This window comes from Myotis yumanensis, unplaced genomic scaffold (assembly GCF_028538775.1).
Source record: "Myotis yumanensis isolate MYYU_CA2020_CCGP unplaced genomic scaffold, mMyoYum1.0.hap1 SCAF_5, whole genome shotgun sequence".
Lineage (NCBI taxonomy): Eukaryota > Metazoa > Chordata > Mammalia > Chiroptera > Vespertilionidae > Myotis > Myotis yumanensis.
Window position 1 is genome coordinate 8078649 of NW_027223756.1, and position 20365 is coordinate 8099013.

At 53.7% G+C, this 20365-nt stretch overlaps 1 protein-coding gene across 1 annotated transcript in view; it reads left to right on the top strand.

The window, feature by feature from the left end:
* Positions 1–20365, top strand: part of SLIT3 (slit guidance ligand 3) — a 524056-nt gene that overhangs the window by 416056 nt on the left and 87635 nt on the right. The window contains exons 7-9 of the mRNA XM_070414445.1: positions 2675–2746; positions 8714–8877; positions 17600–17741. Of these exons, the coding sequence (XP_070270546.1) occupies positions 2675–2746; positions 8714–8877; positions 17600–17741 (378 nt within the window). The remainder of the gene's footprint in view (positions 1–2674; positions 2747–8713; positions 8878–17599; positions 17742–20365) is intronic.

Here is a 20365-nt window from a genome sequence, read left to right on the forward strand (position 1 = left end):
AGTGCTGTTGTGATTACCTCCACGTCATAAAGGAGGAGACCTAATGGGGCTAAGGGAACGGGGCTGCCCAGGCTACAGGTGGCAGAGCCAGAGCCTAACCCAGGCCTGGGCCTTCGAGGCCATGCTCACCGCTCCGCTCCGCTGTGCTGACCACGACGCCTCCTTCAGATGCCAGCTGCTTAGGCAGGGGCACCCGAGCCAAACGGAGCACAGAGCTCCCTGCACAGGCCCTGGCCGCCAAGGCTGGAAATCAAATAAATCTGTGTTTATTAGGGAAGCAGACACTCCAGCTGCCCTGGAGATCCGCATCTAAGAGGTAACCGACCCTCCACCACCAGGGGCTGGCCAGCCCCCTGCAGCAAATCATGGAAGTCTGAACACTGTGTTTAGTCATCTTGGTCCTGGAATAATTGCTATCATCGTAAATGTTTTATAGCCCTCATTACGGCTCGCATTTAAATATCAGTGTAGTAATACATTAATAAGTCATCGCTGCCGGACCGCTGCCGGACGCAGTTAGTCGAAGCCCTGCGTATAACTGCACGTCTGTTCAGCTAAATTAGGGCTGGCTGTGAACTCAGTGGCGCTGAGCGGCTGGGCCGGGCCGGAAGGAAGCCACTTCTCTGCCAAGGCGTCTTCCTTTTGCCTCCGAGAGTACGGAGGATGCTCAGACTGTAGCTGGTAGTGGCGCTGGAACTCTGGGATGGATAGAAGGGGAAACAAAGGTGCCATTTAAGGTGTTTCTAACCGGGTGGAGAGGGGTTGGGGGGCATAGTTCCCACCCCCAGGAAACTCCCAGTCAGATGGGAGTGGCAGGGTCTCCAGCCCTGTCTGATGAGATGATCTGAAGGCTTCCTGAGTGGGTGGAGATGGGATGGACTCACACACACGCTCACGGAAAACATGCAGCTCTGTGGGTTCGATTTCATAAAAGGCAAAGTGTCTGCACTGGCACGTTATTAGAGTTGCAGAGTGGGCCGAGCAGGTCTGTTCATTCCTTTTGACCTCGTGATGCGCCTAAAATAATGCCAGACACACGGTAGGTACATAATAAATATGGGAGGGAGGGGAGGAAAAGTATTCGGTTCTGTGCTTTTATGTAAACAGACTCCCCGCTGGCCTTATCGGCCAAACACAGGCCAAGTATGAAGGGGGTGAGGGGGTGGGGATTGAGGAACAGCCTGAAGCCAGAGGGGATGGATCGCTGGGATCCTGCTGTGAGCTCAGTCACCGGGGACTGGGAAAGGGATCTGTGCAGGGCCCCTTGGGTGGGGCGGGTATGGGGGCCGTAGTGTGCTGGACGAAGCTGTTTCTATTTCTGGGGGGCAAGGGGGTGGGGGTGGGAGGAATGACCAGGCAGGACCAGATTCTCTCCACTAAGGTCTGCTGATGAAGACCTGTGGGTAAGAGATGCTGATCATCTGCCCAAGACCACACAACTAGGGTATATAAGACGCAGTTCGAGCCATGTGTGGATCGGGGCACGGGGCGGAAGTAATGTGCGAGAGAGAGAATGCTAGAGGGCATTTTAAGAGGAAGATCGTGTGCTCGCCCAGAGCCTGAGGCTAAACGCACCTGGCGGGGTCCTGCCACAGGACACTTTCTGCAGGCAGTGCCTTGGCCGTGCTGTCCCCGGGCCTCCACGACAGGCCCCGGTAGAAGGGCCAGCCCGGCCGTACGTGCCTCCAGCCCGATTTCATTCTCTGGCAGCCTCATTTCATGCTGACCCATCTGTGGAGCTCACATCTCTCTCTTTCCTTTTACTTACAAAGAACCCAGTCAGTGTGAATGTCCTGCTGTCGGAGTTGCCAGCCACGGCATGGACATGCACAGGAAGAGGAGACCTAGCCCCTGGCCTCTCGGACTCCCTTATGATGGATAAGAGGAGCTTGAGGAGTCAGGATAACCTTGCCACGTGGCATCCTTTGAGGCAGCGCGAGGGGTCTGCAGCAGATGGCGCTGGGTTCAAGTCCCTTCTCCAGAGCTTAGCAGCCAGGGTCCCTGGGAAGCCGGCCTACCTTTCTGTATGTAGCTCAGCCCCCTCGTCTCTCATGCGAGGGGAATGCCTCCCTTGTAGGGCTGTGTGTTACTGAGCGATATAAATCTGTTTCCTTCTCTGTAAAACAGGAGTGGGGAACCTTTTTTCTGCCAAGGGCCATTTGGATATTTATAGCATGATTCCCTTAATATAATTCACTTAATATAAATGTATGTTGCTATGGACAAAGCTCCTAGATTTATTGAATTTCGAGTCCCGCCTGCAGTTGCCTTAGCAGGGCCAGACCAAATGATTTCTCGGGCCTTCGGCAGCCCGAGGGCTGGATGTTCCCCCACCCTGCTCTAAGATGAGGACAGAGAGACCAGCTGGTGTTGCAGGTGTGGGAATGAGAGCTGTTGTCATGGGGCACCCAGCACCTAGTCGGGTTTCAGGAAGCAATACTATTGCTCCAGGTGGGCCAGTAAGTACTGAGTGGGCAGCAGAGGGGAGGAGGGGTCACAGATTCCCTAATCATAGGGAGAGCCCTCCGCCTGTCTCCAGCTGCCCCACCCCCTGCCCCAGCTAGGGATCCTTGGTCCCTCTTGCAGTCACATCCTTCCCTCCCCGCCTTCACGAGTCGCAGTGCCCCTCAGGCCGCCCCTGCTGACCATGTCCCTTTTTCCTCCATCTCCGCAGCACCCTCAACAACAACAACATCAGCCGCATCCTGGTCACCAGCTTCAACCACATGCCGAAGATCCGAACCCTGTGAGTAAAGCTCCCCGCTCTCCTCCCCCTCTGCCCCCACCCCCGCTCCCCATCACACGTAGCCCACAGCGCAGCCGGGTAAGACCTACTGTGAGACCTCCCGTGCTAGGACCCACCAGTGGGTTTTTCTGGCCGGATGCTGCCTCCTCTGCCGTTGACAGAGGGGGTGTTGGTGAGCGAGGGCACGGGGGTGGAGGGAAGGACCAGGGTGTCATCCGTGGTCTGACCCACCCTCCGCAGCAGGCAGACTCATGCTCTTCATCCTGGGACCCTTCCTGGGCTGTGGGAATCCCCTTTGTGTTTTCCATCTTGATGGGAAAGTAGGTTGGTGTTCCCTTGTCACAACATAGAGCACTGGGACCCAATGACTCACCATCTCCTTAGCTAATGTCATGCCCCTGGTGGTTCTACCCATTGCCAGTGATCACAATAGTTTTCCCTCTGGGGCCCGTGGAGGAGAGGGAGCCTTGGCTGCTCCTTGTCCCCATCCTCCCAGCCCCCACCCACCACATTGCCTTGCCCACCTGCCCCAGAGGGTAGCTGACATTGGAACACAATAACTTAGTTCTTTATCCTTCCAAGGTGTGTACTCAGGAGGCAAATCTTCCCCTGAAGCCCCATTCAGAGAGCAGATTTAGTGTCCCTATTACCAGGGGGTCCCCCTCTACTCAGCCAGAACCCCTTTTGTACATATCTTTGCATTTGAGCTCCGCTGGCCTTGCAAAGAGGTTCATACTCTGATTTTCTTGTTGGTGGGTCTCAGTGGTCCGTGCATCACAGCTGTAGGGGAGAGTCAGCCCCCACGAGCTCTCAGCCAAATACATTTAGGGCCAAAGCACAGGGCCAGACTTCCTGAAGCCAGGGGAATGGACAACCTCAGAATAACCGTTGAAATCAGGCTGAAGGCACATACAGCCCGGGCTCACCCTTCTACAGGAGCCATTCATGGGGGCCCAGGGACAGCACCGCCTACAGGAGGTGTTCTGTGGCAGGATCTCCTTTCCCATTAGTTAAGCAGGTGATTTTTGCCTTGGGCTCTTGGCGAGCACAGTATCTTCCTCTGAAAATGCCCTCTAGCATCTTCTATCGTGTCCATTACCTCTGCCCCATGACCTGATCCACACATGGTTAGCCCCGGGGCATCTCTTGCCTCCTCTGTGAATGTAAAGTGCCTGGCATGGAGTGGACAGTAACTGATATTAATGGTTTATTATTATCATCATGGTCATCAGTATCATCACTATTTAGCCAGAGATCTGGACTGCAAGTACTAAGCACCTAGCTTACCCATGGCCCCTAAGCAACATGGAATCCACAAAGGTTTGAAAATCCTTAGAGCAGTCGTTCCCAAAGTGGGGTCCCTAGACCAGCAGTGGCCAACCAGTGGACCACAGACCTCTGGTGGTCTGTGAGGTCCGAAAGGTTGGCCACCGCTGGTTTAAGGAAACCTTTGGAGTAGCGGTCACCAACCGGTGGTCCATGGACCACTGGTGGTCCATGAGGTCTGAAAGATTGGCGACTGCTGCCCTAGACTACTAGGGCCAACATCACCTGGAAATTGTTAAAAAAAAAAAAAAAAAAAAAAAAAAAAAAACTCCAGGCCCCACCCCAGCCCCACGGAATCAGATTTCCTGGGGCAGGCCCCGCCATCTGTTCTTCACTAGCCCTCCAGGAGCTTTCAATGCTCATAGGATGCTAATAAGCATTGAGGACCCCCTGCCAGGGTGAAAAAGTGACCTTATCTCAGGTGGGAATGAAGTGGAGACCAATGGAGCAGTGTGTGAGGAAACAATGCAGAGTATGCTAGGGCACCGATTGGAAGTCATGCAGACCTGAGTGTAAGTGCAAGGGGTGACCCTTCCTCTGGGCAATTTCTCCATCTCTCTGTGCTTCACGGACAGCGGGTGAAATGCTTGCCTCCGAGCTGTTGGGAGAATGCAGTGCACCAAGGTGTGTCTGGTCATGGTGTGCACTCAACCAATACTAGTTGTTATGAAGAAGAAGAATCTGGGTCCAGATTCCATCACTGTTCCCCAGCCCTTCCTTTGATCCCTCGTGTGATAACATAATTCAGCCAAGAAAGTCCATCCCTTTCCCCCGCTTTTAAAATGGGACGGTGCACTGATGGAGTTTGAAGGAGAAACCATTGGGTCTTCAAAGACCTTTTCAAAGTTCCCATCAAATCACCAATGGGCTGGAGAAGAGTGTGGCCAGGGCTGTGGGTCTCAGGGTGCTGGGCCTGTGTCCCCAGGCGAGTGGGTTGCCTAGGAGAAATATGGCTTTTCCCTGCAGAAATCAGCAGCCAGCTCCTGGGGCTGCTCCCCTGTGACTTCTGCTTCCCCTCTTGTTACCTTCAGTTTAGGAGCAGCAGTAGCGGAGATTGGGCTGGGTCCCTAGGACAGTGGGTGGCAGCGGGCAGGGAGTGGCCAGGTCTGGATCTCGGGCGCTTTCTTTGAGGATATGGGGTCTGGGAAGAGGATGGAAGAGTTTATTCTCCTTGTTTCTGTTGTCATCCTTCCCTGTGGTCCTGAACACTCATCTGATGAGTTCAAATCAATCAATCAGTCTCGTCGGCTCCCTTTGCTCCCTGCCTTGTGCCATTTTCTCTTTAGTTTAATTTCAGAGATGGCTCTGTGCAGAGCTCCCTGGAGACTTGAGCTGACTAATCCCCTTCCCTGTGATTAAGGGGGTGGGTGGGGGGCTGGTGCTGGAGAAGGGGGGAGGGGAGAGAGGAAGGAAGTCATAAATGGGATTTCTAAAGGAAAGCTTTTATATTGAATTCAGAAAGCCACATTTTATAGAAAATGAACACTGACTCCCTCTAAAAGGATTTGCTGGAAATTTAATTTAGCGTCTGTGGCTAAAAGGCACCTATTACAAATTGGCATTTGTATCCATTCACCTTATCTTCTGTGAAGGTGGTTTTGCCGACCTGGAGTATGGTGTTTCCGTCAGCAAAGCACACGCGACCACGTGCAGGAAGCACCCAGCCACCTTGAAGCCTTGGGCAGGGCCCCAGGTTGGGAGAAGGAGTCTGAGGCTCATCTCCTCCCAATAATAATAAGTTCCAACATCACGGTGTGCCAGGCCTTGTGCTGAGCACTCACCAGGAATCATTTCAATCCTCACAACAACCGTGGGAAGGGGGCATCGTTAATACCCCCATTTTACAGAGGCTAACCCTGAGGCCCAGAGTTAAATCGCCCCCCAAAGTCACAGTCAGAAAGCGCAGAGCCAGTGTTACATCCAGGCAGTGTGACCTCAGAGCCTGAGCGCATCCTGTTCAGCAGAGGAACGGGTCCCAGATAGGCCAAGGCAGGTGACCGGAACTTCTGTGTCGCCCCCATGTCATTGCCGACCCGACCCACCAAGATTATTGGAAGTCATTAAAATCATTTCCTTCTCACTCCAGAGGATGAGGAATACTCCTCCTGGCAGTGCAGGCTCACACTGGGGGTGACACTACTCAACCTGGTCTCCCAAACATGATATGAAGGGCAGCATGAAAGAGCCTGCCCAGCTGGGCTCTCCCAGCATTCCTGGTGGGTAAGTGTGCAGCAGGTGGGAAACTGAGTCCACCAACCGCCCCAGGCTTTGGACAAGAGCCTTCACGTGGCTTCCAGGTCATTTTTGGTCACCTCTTCTCCAGGGTCCCCCTTGGGAGAGGAGAGGCCCCTACAAAGACGGACAAAGGGTCAGGGAGCAAGGTTCAGGGGAGAGGTGGCTGGGGCTGGCCGTCGGGAATTCAGGCAGCACCCACCTAATCGAATCTTCCAAAAGGGGGACCTCTGACATTTTGATTATCTCAGAAAGTAATCCACTCAGCAAGGATCCGACTCACCTAAACCTCATTTCTGTTCTTGCATTGATCTCTTACCCTGATTGGAACCGACAGGAATTCGTTCTCATTGATCCGACTCGTGGGCCCACTCTCGTTGGTTCAACTTGAACCCCTGTGTCCTCCGCTTCCATTCCACGGCCTTTCCTAAGGAAAGCCAAACTCTCACGCAAAAGCTCCCTCCTGGCACCCAGGACAGGCCCTCAGCCTGTGTGTGCCACCAGCCCGCCTCCCAGCAGACCACCAACCATCATCCCAGGCAGCCTAGCCCCTAGGGGGCGGGGGTGGTCGGCCATGGAGACCCCTCTCTCTCTGGCAGCTCGCTGATGCTGCCCTTTTCCAGGAAGTCCCTCTCCTCGTGCTCTTTAGGAAAGAGGGACCTGCAAGCTCATGCCAGGCCCTCTCTGTCCCGGCACAAAGGGGTCATCTTTGTTGAATAGGCAGTGATCTTGCGTTCCCTCTTGAAACTAAGGTCCTTCCCCCAACTTAGGACTTTGCCTCCCTAACCCCTCCCACCTGTTGCATCTCTTTCTGGAGCACCTTCAGCAGCATGAGGGGTGTAGAGCAGTGGGAGGGGGGGGTGTCTGAGCTTTAAGCTCAAAAGGGCGAATTGCTTGGGTCCCATGGTAGGCACTGTGTCTTGGACCTAGGAGCCTATTAAGTTTGACCTTAATTATTGGCTCTGGAGTCCAAAAAGAAAATTGCACCATCAAAATTAATCATTTTAAAATAAAAATCTTTTAAAATATTTTTCAGCAGAAAAAAATGACATTATGTGTGGGAATCGAATTCATTTAGTCCATCTGGTATGATGGGATGTGGGCCCCCTAGCCTGCAAGGCCCCCACTGGACCTGGCTGGACAGAGGTTCACTTCCATGGGGGGCACAAGTGGCCAACAGTTAGCAATGTTGACCTTGCACTAAGTGGAGGGTGGTCGAGAGCCCTTCCGCTCTCTCCACTTCAGGCAGAGGTGGCCTGACCACTGCTCCTGCCGGCACTCAGTCTCATGGCTGGACACCGAGTGGAAGTCCCGACACTGCCGGCTGATTAGCATGCCCAGGGCTGGGTGTTTGACATTTGCATCGGAAAGCCAAGTGTATGACAAGCTGATGTGACTTAAACTCCTCCCACCACTCCCAATGACCTGGGCTGGTGGAACGAGCAGGTTGGAAACCCCTGAGAGAGAAACCTTGGGGAAGGATGTTTAGAAGCCCCTGCACATCCTGAGTTTGCCCCCAGTTAGTGGGAAGGAAATCCGGGCCATTTAACCAGACAGGATTCCCCTGGAATTGGGACCTGCAGGCGGCTCTTTGGCCTCTTATTCACTCAAGTTGAAACTGATCTGGAATCACAGCTACTAGAGGGAGAAGCCAGAGTCCTGGGACTGGTTAGGGGGTCTTCCCAGGGGTCCCTGAGCCAGTCAGGGTAGCAGGTGTGCCAGGGGGGCTTGGGCTGGGAGGCAGACGCAGGGCACTGTGGAGAGGCTGTGGAGACTGCAGGCGTCTGGTGGGGACAGCCCCCTATTGGAATAGGAGGGTGGAGAGGGCACACCTTCTCTCCGGGCCGTGCTCAACCTGATGGGGCACCCAGTGGTGTTGGTTTGGGGCTCACTGGGATTACATGCAGGGGGTCATTGAAGGAACACCTGGGGAGAGAAAGAAAGGCTAAAAGCACCTCAGATCTCAGCCCAGTGCCTCCATAGACTGTGGCATTGATGAGACACTGTTTCAAGCCGTCAATAACTCATAATCATAGCTCCAGCAATGCCATCTGCACAGGAGCCACCCCGTTGAAGTTTGGCTCGCTCAGGACTGTCACTGTGATGATGCCACGCTCCCCTCCTGTGCTGAGGCTGCTTTGGGGGGCTTGGGGGCGGGGGAGAAGAGTGTGGAAGGACTATTAAGAAACTGAATTGCTCAGAACCCAGGAGGCATCCGTGGGATGGAGCCTGCACGCGGCGATGACTGTAGTTTGTGATTCAGCGACTTTAGGGTTGAGACTCCTGTGGTGACTCGGTTGTGCAGAAGGGCATGCTCCTGGGGCTTCTGGGGATATCACGTTGGAGAAAGGTTTGGCCCCCTCCGTTCAGCCTGTGACAGCGTCTTCCCTCTGTCCCTTCCTCTCCCAGGCGCCTCCACTCCAACCACCTGCACTGCGACTGCCACCTGGCCTGGCTCTCGGATTGGCTGCGGCAGCGGCGGACAGTTGGCCAGTTCACACTCTGCATGGCGCCCGTGCACCTGAGGGGCTTCAACGTGGCAGACGTGCAGAAGAAGGAGTACGTGTGCCCAGGTGAGGCTGCCCCACCCGTAGGCTCTCTCTGACCCTGGCCTTGGACACCCGCCCAGCCCAGAGCTCGGTGTGGAACCCCCAAGGTTTCCCCAGCACTCTGTCGCCACTTAGAGATCCCTGGGGTGCCTCGAGGGGCTCCAAGAAAGACGGTTTTTGTCATTTGTTGAAGGAAAAGGCTCAAAGAGCTCATGCGTCACTTTCTGTTAAGCCTGACTATCCATCTGGGCTAAGAAACCTCACACTTGTTAGGCGTGTCAGCATTTGCTAAACAGGTTCCTGGCATCCGGTCGCTCATCGAAATTGGGAGGCAGGACCACGGAGGCTTCAGGATCAGCCTGTGTGGCTGGGAACCCTAGCTCTGCCCCTCACTAGGATGTGACTTTGGCAGGTTACCTAGCGTGTCTGCAAAATGGAAATAATAATAGTGCATAACTCAAGGGATGCCTGGGAGGACTGGATGCGATAATGCATATAAAGCCCTGAGCACCATGCACAGAACGAGGTGAGAGCTAATAAGCGGAGCTTAATTAGCACAGTGCAGTGGGCCCCCGAATGTGCTGAGCAAACAGAAGCAGTTGACCTTGGGCATTGGAAGTGTCACAGGAGCGGATTGCCGTGTAGCCCAGGAACAGACTGTGCACAGGTAACTGAGGCAGCGCTCGTCTCCGGGGATGGGAGGCGGCTGAGAGATACAGGAGGATGGAGTAGCTTTTCAGCCTCATCCTAAATTTGCTTGCTTGTTCATTTTTTACTTTTCATTGACATCCTCTAGTTCTACCAACTCTCCCTTTTCCAGGGGCAAAAAAAAATGTAGAGCTAATCCCTCTATTTCCTCCAGAAAAAAAAATTAAAAAAAAGACGACTGTCCCAGAGGCGTTCCTGGAACCCAGGAGCCCAGTCCCAGAGCTGGGGCCCAGCAGCCTCCGGAGGCTGGTCTTGGGGAGTCCACGCGCAGGAAGAAGGGCGGGGGCGTGGCACTGTGGGGCTGCACTCTCGCCCTCCTGGACTGCCACCCTGTTCAGTGTGGAAGGGGTTGGGGCCGCATGTGCTTGGGCCGGTGTGACCAGGGTGCAGATTGGCACTTCTGCCCGTAGGCATGATTGCAATCTAGTAAGGATTTTCCGTGAATTCAGCCGCATCGCGCTCTCTGCTGCTTGTTCCTGTCATGTCACTACTTCATCAAGTTGATTATCCAAAAACATTGGAACGTATCTCAGAGCAGCACCTCAATAATTTCCTATAGACGCCCACTCAGAAATCACTTCCCATCAAACACATTTAATACAACCGTTTATCACACGAGCACCAAACTCAAATATAGTGACTGTAATTACAGTAATTATTAGGCAGAGGAGACAATATCAGTGTAAGTGCCAGTGAAAGAAATAATTACCGAGTGCAGGAGTCATCCAAGAGCTAATGAGGAAAACTAATTAGAGAGAATGTTAAAACACACCAGGAAAGGTGGTGCCAAGTTTAACGCTGCGCAGATCGCGAACGCGCTTCATCACGGAGGCACCTCCCCATCTGAGGAGTGGCAAGGCCAGGATCCAGAGCCCAGGGGGGCAGGCTGACCCTTGTGGGTCCTGGGCCTGTCAGCACCCCTGAATCTCCCTCCTGTGAAACGCCTCGATCGCCCAGGCAGGGTAATGGGTACATAGGAGCGTCCTTGTCGTCTCCCCTGTTTATAGCAATAAGGCCCATGGGATGGTCCCTGCAGCTTCTTAGTGCAAAGCTAGGCATCTTTTGAGGACATGAGAATTTAGTCCACAGATTCCAGACGTGAACATGCTATTGATCTCCACCCTCTTGCCATGGTATGAGTTTAGGGGAGCACCATACTGGGGCCCCAATCCGTGAGGGATTCTGTAGGTGCTTCTCAGGATCTCAGGGGTTGAAGAGAGAGCACTGTACAGGTTCTTTCTGGGAAGGTCGAAGGCAGACTTAATGGTCTGGGGGAGCTGGTGCATTGAACATCCATGATGAATGAACCAGCACCATTATTAGTGGGTTGCTGATGACCACCGTCTCCAAAATGTGCTACCTCTTTAATAATTGTTCAAGGTCATTTGGGAGGCTGTGATAAAAGGATTTCAGAGGGAGCAGCATGGAGCAAGACGGGCTGTGCACAGGAAGGTCCCAGAGAAGGGCTGTGTTCATGTACTGACCACCCCCCAAACACACTGCCGGGGGTGCAGGCCCCACCCCGTGGCAGAGCCCAGCAGGGCAGCCAGATGAGGCGGTTTTGTGCAGACCCAATTTTGTTTTAGCTCGTTCAAGCTCTTCCCTCAATAACTTGTGGGAGGAAGACTTCAACCAATAAAGGGGGGCAAGGACATCTCTTCAAAAGTTGTGGTTATCTGCTCAGGAGACTAGAAAGACTTGGGGCACCAATCAGCCATCCCTGCATGTTGCTCCATCACCTGCACCAGTCAGGGCAGCACAAATAACCTCCCCGAGCCATTCGATGGTATAAAAAAATCTGTCAAACACAGGACCACAGAGACAGGAGAGCGCTTTCGTCTCGGCCTGTGAGGGCCTCCTGCCCTAGTACCTGATGTTCCCCTTAGAATTAAGTGCACTGTCTGGGCCCAGTCCTCTCTATTCGGCCCTGGCCACGGGCTCGTTCTCACTCCAGCTAACCCAGAAATCCTCTAGCAGTGCACTTCGACAAAACCCATCTTCTCTGCCGACTGTCCCCTTCCAATCGAAGGCATTTACTTTTTCCTCTGGGGAATCAACTGGGAACTTTTCACAGGGGTGCGGGACTCTATCTTATTTTATTTTCTATTCGTGTTTTTTCTGTGATCTACAACTGGACTGCTTGGTTTCTCTGTTAGCTTTTCTTGCTCAAGCGGAAGGTTAGGGCGCAGGACGAGGAGAGTCCCTGGCCCCTGCTCCTTGGGCCTGGCCAGACGGGGGCTGGGTCTGAGTTCACAGAACAGCCCAGAGAAAAGGCTCTGCTCTGGCCATTACTCGGCTCATGCGATGTGAGTTGCAAGATGTTTTGTTTTATTCCGTCCTTACCTAAGGGGCTTTTTGGTGGTTTATGCCCTCAGCTTTATCTTCCTTGTGTCTGTTTTCTGGTACCTTGATCTGAGAAAGTGTTTACCGGTCCCCCTTTGTAAATCAAGGGGCTTAGTTAAACATCTGACTCCTGAGTCCATGCCTCTTTCCCCTGAACATCTTGGCACTCATCCGGTTGTGCCATTTCCCACTCATCTGCCCTCGGCCTTTGAATGTGAGATGCCTTTTCAGGAAGATTAATCTTGTCTTCTAGTAATGAGGGGCCTCTCAACAAACATCTTCTTCTTTATTATTAAAAATGAAATGGGTGTATCTCCCTGGAAACAGGAAACTCCTCCTCCCCCCCCCCTTTTTTTAAAAAAATTTGGGACCAGTTACTAAGTATAAAGATAACTAAGGTAAGCCTGACTGGCCACCCATCTCCTTAGGAGGTTTTAATTAAAACCCCATAATTGGACGTTGCGAGGATGAGATTATTAGGTTTATAGCCATTCCCAAAATTATCATGCCTCTGGCATTTGAATCGCGTGCATTTATATTCTCATCATAATTGCTCAAGTCCCATTGTCATCACAGCCTGTTGTTGGCTTTCGAAAGGCCAGAGGCCAACAGGGATGCTTAATTTGAATGCTGGAGTTAATTTGTTTCCACATGCTCACGAGGCCATTGGACTCTTCCGCTCTGTGCGCTCCTCTGGGCAACATTCTCTTTAAAGACAGAAAGAAATAAACTCGGCCCCAGCACAGGAGTGCCCAGCCACTGCATTGTGGCTTACACGGCCGTGTGTCAGCCGAGCCTCCTCCTCCCACCTCCCGAGGCTCCGAGGCTGTGAGGGCCTTCAATTCCAGGGCACTAAAGAGAGGCGCTTGGCTGTCTTTTGGCGGAGGTGATGGTAAGAACACATGCTGGGCAGTTTGCTTAACCTCCCTGTTCTTTTGTTTCCTCGTCAGTCTAATGGGAATCATAATAACAGAGCCTCCATGGCTTTTATGAGGATCCAGTGGGATCATCACAGCCCTTAATGCAGTCTCTGGCACGTAGGACACATCCTACAGCCTTGAGCTGCTTTTAGGAGAATGGTGGTAACTTTTAGCTTGGGCACCACTGTGTCCTTGGACAAGAACTCTGTCTCTCAGGACTCCGGTCCCTCGCTGTCTCCATAGCCCTTCCTGGGGTGAAGTTCAGTGGCTTCTGCCCCACCATCTGGGCAGAGAAGTTAGGGCCTTCGCTTTCAGCGTGATGATCATCCCCATCTGCCAGTTAGGAGAACACTGATGAGGTGGAGGCTGGGCGGGAGCGTCTCCCTGGTCAACCCGCTGCCTTTCCTGCCTCTCGAGACTAGAGAGGGTGCGGTCAGCAGAGACAGGATCGCCAATGCCCCGTCCAGGCTGGCGATCATGGCACTCTCCCCGTGAGAGCTCTGGCTGGGAGCATATTCCCGCCCTCGATCACCAAGTGCCTTCCCTTTCCTCCCGCTTTGGCACGGAGGTAGCTTTGGCTCCAGATGAAAATTCCAGAGCTGAAGTGGCGGAAAGGGGGAAAGGTGGGCCAGGCCCCAGTGGGGAGACAGGTGCTGGCCCACATCCCCGTCCGTTTCCCTGGTCTGGAGGGGATGGCCCCCCAGCCTCCACGCAGCAGCCTTTAGTGCCACGGGAGAGCTGCAGGGCAGAGCTCAGGCGCGCAGTTAAGGAGGCAGGCAGGCACACAGTTAAGGAGGTGGGCATGCAGAGTCAGGCTGCCTGCACTCCTGAGTTCATAACCAGTGCCTTAGAATGTCGGTACTGGTTCCATGTGCTGGTCCATCGCTGGGCTCTAGTTTAAGGGAGAGGAGGAGGTGGTGCCCGTCGACAGGCTTGCCCCATGATTCCTCGGCCCCAGGAACACACGTGCATGCGGCAGGCACATACCCAGACAGTCCCTCCCATGAAAGATATGTGGAGGCTCTTCCTATCCCGATGTAAAAACTCCGTTCCCACTTCTCTCTGCTTCTCAGCTTGTAGTCATAGAATTCACTGGATAGAAAGGGAGGGGGTTCCTCACTTTGCCCCCTTGGAATTCACTACCCTCTCCTCTCCCCCACCACCCTCAGCATGCATGGCCGGGAAAGGCTGGGAGTGATGGACCTGCTGGCGGAGTTTGGTGCAGGGCCTGGGACACCCTTACCGTGTGGGTGAGCCAGGCGCCCAGTGAGCTGGGGGCAGGCAGGTGGCCTTGGCCAGCACTGGGAGCTCTGGTAGAAAGCCTTTGACCTCAGGCATGGGAGTCCCATCTACCAGAGCCCCTCAAGCTCCCCGCTCTGTGGCTGACCCTGTTGACCAGAGCCCAGGGCACTCGGGCCTCCCCAAGGCCCTTCCAGGAGGACCTCTCACCCCCACGTCCAAAGGCTTCTGGGCCAATTGCATCCATGCTTCATCCTCTCGCTCCCCCAAGGCCTGGTACTGAGACGGTGCTTCCTGCCGAGCCCTGTTTCAGGCACAGGGGTCGAACAGGAAGGAGACAGACACCATCAGTGCCCTGGTAGAACTGACATCAAGACTCAAGTCTGTCCAGAGGCAGAGCTAAGGGGAGGGGCTTCTGCCGGCTCCACCCTCAGCGCCCAGATGGAGAGGGCTCGGTCCATCAGGCGCTGACCATCTTCAGCCTGCGGTGTTCTGTCTGTTTCTACAGGAGAGCGAAGCCCTCCCTGTGTGTGGATGCCCGGCTGGGGCGCTGCCAGCCAGGTGCTCTCAGGGGCTATAATTACCTCTCTGAGTAATTAAAGGTGTTGTTAGTGACCTTGTTAAGGATCGTTTTCAAAGGCTTTTTTAAAAGCCTTGACAACACCCCTTGAAATGCCGCTCACGCTGCCTGCAGGACAGAGCTACCCTGCGTAGGACCGGCTTCTTCCCAGGGGACGAAGGCCGAAGCCTGGTCCGCTTTAAACAGAACCGATTCTAGCATCAGAGTCTGAGTGCCTTTGAAAAACTCCATTTCAGAACTTCCTGTTACCCAGATGAGCCCTTGAGTATAATGCCTCCCCCCATTTCTTCTGAAACACTCCAACCACGTAATATTGACAGATGAAAGGGGGACAGCCATCCAATACCCTCCCCTCGGTGGATGGGCAGGAGTCCAAGCTGCGCCTCTGAGGAGCCCTGGCATTTCCCCAACAGGAAGGCCCGGGTGTGGCCATGGTCCCTGGCACTGTCAGGTGTGCTTGCCCCTTGGTGTGCAGGCTCAGGCCTGGCAGTTCTCTCTGGGGGCCCCATCGGCACTGTGAAAGCCCTGACATCTGGGGCCACTCATTCCACCTCCTCGGGATGTGGGTGAGGGATAGGAGCCTTCACATGGTGGGTCCCCTTTGCCACCCGTTAAGACAGGTGCTCAGGGGACGGGGAGGCACTGGGAGGTGTCTTACTCCTTCTGCTTCCAGTTTCCAAAGAACAGGAATAGTCAGTCTTTAGACCCAGGAAGGACTTCCGAAGTCTGCAATGCAAACCCTATCCACCGAGATGGTAGCAAAAAGCTCAGAGGGGGGTCCTGCAGGCCATTGTTGATAACATTAATAAGAATAACAACGACATTAACAACAACAAGCATTCCTAAGCACTGCCTCTGTGCTGTACATTCTTCCAAACACTTTACATGCATTAACTTCCTTTGCCTTTCCAACAGAACCATTCTACCAAATATGCATTGCTATTTCCCCCCATTTTACAGATGGGGGAAACTGAGGCACGGGGACCGGAGGATGAGGTGATAGAACTAGGATTCAAATAGAGGCACTGGGACTGCAGAGCCCACACTCTCAGCCACTCGCCCTCCCCTTCCTGACCCGCGGCTCAGGCAGGCTGGTTCTCTGGGCTGCTGTTTCCTCAGAAATGTACTAGTAAAGCCTTTCCCAGGAAACAAAGCCAGGTGAAGATAAGCATATGCGTCACGAGCTCCTGGGATGAATGTTGCAGCTGGGGGTTTAGTGTAAGTCATCATCGCTCTGGCATTTTCCACGGTCTCCACTGGATCCACTAATGTGACACAGGAGAGTTTGAAGTCCTTGTACCCTAGACAAGAATATTTTTTCAAGTGTCCAGCTAAGACGATGCTTTCTAAGTGTGTGTGCGTGTGTGTGCGTGTGTGTGTGTGTGCGTGTGTGTGTGTGTGCGTGTGTGTGTGTGCGTGTGTGTGCGTGTGTGTGTGCGTGTGTGTGTGTGTGTGTGTGTGTGTGTGCGTGTGTGCGTGTGTGCGTGTGTGTGCGTGTGTGTGCGTGCGTGTGTGTGCGTGCGTGTGTGCGTGTGTGCGTGTGTGTGTGTGTGTGTGTGTGTGCGTGTGTGTGTGGGAAGGTGAGGCCAAGGGAAATAAGAGTCTTTGGTTACGGGGCTGGCATCAGGCATCAAGTTGAGTCTCTGCAGAAGGGCCACCCCCAGGGGGGACTAGTGAGCACGGAGGGCAGACCCTCCACTTCAAGTGTCACTCAGTGTCCGAAGGAGGCCTTGCCCGAGGCCCAGTCGGTCCTGTGATTCAACTGCTGTGGCTGGACCCACCCGGCTTCCCCTCAGCTCCTCCAGGGGACAGAGGCCAGACTCCCGCCATCCTCCCCTGTGTCTCACGTCCTGTGCCTGCCCAGTGAGGAGATCTGCTGCATTAGTCTGAGTTTGGTGCTGCCCACGGCCCTCTGTTCTGGGAGGAGGGACATGGACAGACGCAGAGCAGCCCTGCTGGACGCAGCAGCCTGGGACAAGGTCCAGGAGGGCTGTTCGGCTGAGTCTGCCTTTTGGACCTCAGTGTCCACATTTGAAAAACTAACCGCGGGTTTGGGATCCTGACCTCACTCTGAAGAACTAATCCTATTTGAAAACTTATCTGCTGTCTTTTCAAAGCGTTCGCATTCACTTCTTGTGTTAGAGGTTCGGTGTGGCCACCACCGGGAGTGACTGAGATCCTCGTGACGTGACGGAATCTCGAGTTAGTTTGTGACGCGTATGTTTATCTACACTCGCCTTCTGAGTAAGCTCCTCAGATGCCATTTCTTGGGTTTTTGCCACTTTGGTTTAAATTCACAGTAGTTCTCGACTGAAGCAAAATTAAGAGCTGACTCCGAAATACGAGGTAACTTACTCGCCTTTTCCTAATGCGGCCAGTTTTGTTAGCTTGTTCTCTGTATGCAAACGCTGTGTGAAAGGGCCTTGGATGGCGCTGCTGACGCCTGTGTTGACCCTGGACAACACCAATGCCCCACACGGGGATGCGCACCCTCCTCCCTTCCTCCCACTGGTTTAGACAGTGACTTCCAGACACTAGAGGAAGGAATGAAGGTGTGCCTATACTCAGCATCCACGTCCCAGGTAAACTCCAACACCCCCCCGGGGTCACCAGACATGGGGCACCCTGAGACAGTAGCCCCAGGGTCAGCTCGTGGCATGTTTTTGTGTGTGGTTGACTCAGAGAGCAGCTCTTTCTCTGAAAGATGAGGGTGATAGGCTGACAGAGCAGGTGGAACAATCCAGAAATAGTCAGGTCAAGGGCAGCATCTCTCCTCCTGGCTGAATGTGTAGCCAGAAGCAGCTGTATCTGCAAGATGCGGACGATGCCCGCTGGTGATCCTTTTCCAAGTAGCTGACCGTGTAGTGCCACCTCATTGGGTAGCTGGTGAAGGGGCCCAGGAGCCCATTCGGCTCCTGACACTGCACGAGCTGACCACTGTGCTCTGGCCCCACAGGCCCCCACTCGGAGCCGCCATCCTGCAATGCCAACTCCATCTCCTGCCCTTCGGCCTGCACCTGCAGCAATAACATCGTGGACTGCCGGGGGAAGGGCTTGACGGAGATCCCCGCCAACCTGCCAGAGGGCATCGTCGAAATGTAAGTGCCCCTGCCTCAGCCAATTCTCCAGGAACCGGCCGCGTTGGGCTGTGGGAGCTGACTGTTAAAACACTCACGGGTCTCTCTGCTATCCTATAGGCTTCCCAGCTATGCCAGTCAGTGCTCAGGAGCATGGACTAGCCCTAGCTGGTTTGGCTTACTGGTTAGAGTGTCAGCCCCAGGACTGAAGGGTCACAGGTTCGATCCCTGGCTCTGATTGGGGCACGTGGGAGGCAACCAATCGATGTGGGAGGCAACCAATCAATATGTCTCTTACATCGCTCTCTCTCTCTCTCTCTCTCTTTCTTTCTTGTCTCTCTCCTCCCTTTCACTCTCTCTAAAAAACAATGGGGGAAAAATACCCTGTGGTGAGGATTAACAAACAAACAAAAAAAGAACACAGACCTAGAGCAGTAAGTGATGGCCCGTGGAGCCCACCTATGACTGTAAATGAAGTTTTATTGGAACACAGCCACGCCCGCTTGTTTACGTACCGTGCATGGCTGTGCGGGGAAGGCAGGGGTGAGCCGTTCGGCCCAGCAGCCTGATATGCCCTGTTTGGTCCTTTGTAGTAGAAGTTTGCCAGCCCCCTGGAGCCCCCTGGCTCCCCTCTTTACTAAGGGGGGGGGGGGGAGAACTTCAGGCAAAAGGATTGCTCTTTCTCATCTTCAGTTTTCTCTTCTGTAGTAACATGACGATTACATATCCCCAATGGCTCACTGTGAAACTGAGCGGAATGCTTTGTGTGAGCTCTGCATGCAATCCGAGCACGTGGGCAGTGCCCGACGGTGGTGGTGGGGAGAACCCGGGTGAGGAGCTGGTGTCACAGCTGCGCCCTTGAGCCCGAGACTGAGCCCTCCGTCATTTCAGATCTGATGGTTGTCCTCTAGACGGTCTTTATGTGGGGACAAGATGGTGCATGTTCATGTGTGTGCACAGATCTCCCAATTCCCAGTAACATAGGTTTGCCCACATAGCTCCACCTCATCCCTCGTCCCTCTGCTGAGAACATGGCCCGAGTCTCATTCTGGATTGAGCGGAGGGGCAGTCAGCATTGACCCCAAGATCACGCTATATGACAATAACTGTTTCATTTTCTACATTCACCTTTGGGCAACTTTATTAAAAACATGATTAGATAAAACCCTCCTACTGAAAACATCATTAGATAAAATCCCTCCAAATAAGAGACACACATTTCCCTCACTTCTCTGCTTTATCTCTCCCCCCCCCCTCTTCCTCTTTCTCCTCTTTCTCCTCTTCCTCCTCTGCATGCCCTGTGTTCCCAGCGATGGCCATTGACTCGTCCATTCATACATTCCTTTAACAAATATCTATTGTGGGCTCACTGTGTTCCAGTCATTGTTCTGTACTTGGGGAGCATCAACAAGTAGATAAAATTTCTGCTTTCACAGTGTTTGCATTCCGGTGGTGGGGAGAGTGTGACAAACAATAAACAAAGCAGAGTAAATTAGATAAAATGCCAGAAGGTGGTAGGTTCTATGGAAAAAACAAGGAAAGGATGTGAGGTAAATGAGACCCCAAAAAGTGAATGTCTGGAGGAAGAGTGTTGTGCAGAGGCCCTGAGGCAGGGGTGTGCCTGGTGGGCCAGAAGCCTGTGTGGAGGGAACACAGTGGGGAGTGTTGGGGGATGACTCAAGGGGGTAAGAGGGACCAAATCCTGGAGGCATTTTAAGGACTTTGGTTTCACCCTGATTGACTTACAACCATGGAGCTCCAGTTTCTTCTTTCTCCATCTGCTTTGCCAGCTTGTCTCTGATTTCCTTTGGCACTTTCCTCCCCAGCCCCAGAGGACACAATCCGTGCGTCCACACCCTTCCTGTAGCCAGGAGCTAGCTAGCCAAGTGTCCCTTTAACCTGATACCCTCCCTTTCTGAGCCTTCACCCACCTTCACTCAGCCCTCAGCCTTCCTTTCAGCAAGAATCCACAAAGACTTCCCTCACGCGTGACCGTGACTCTCCCTCACTCCTCCCGGTCCCCGGCTCTGGCCTCGAAGGGCCCTCTTCCCGTGGAATTCCCTTAGATCTCCGCGCCTCTTCTGCTCATACCTCATGCTCGTTCTCTTGATTCTTGTCCTTACTCTCTTCCCTTTCTGCACCCTGTTCCCTTCTTTTCTCCCTCCCGTGATTCATTCCCCCCCACGTGCCTCTCTCTCTCCCCCCACCAGGGTCCTTCCACTTCTCCTCCCAGCCACATTCCTCTCGCCACCCAGCTAACCTTTACTCTTCTTTACATGAGCCCGCCCCCTTCCCTCTCCATCATGCGAAGGTAGGACCCTGGCCCTCCCGAGATGGATGGGTGTTCAAGACAGGATTCCTGCCAACAACATGTCGTTTCAGATTCCCACGGACCCTTCCTTTCTGCCCCATCTGCCAGGTTTTCTCTTTGGCAGGCACAGATCCCCCCTTGACCAGGCCTCAAACCACAGCGGATAAAAGAGGCCAGTCGAGGAGGTCAAGCTGTAACCGTCAGCCCCCTCCCCACCCCTGACTCAGGAGCTCGGAGCCTGCCCCCTCCTCACCTGTTCCTTGTCTCTGAACCTCGGAGGCACACAGCTCAGGTGTGTGGGAGAGAACTTGGAGATATCCGTGTAGGAGGTGGG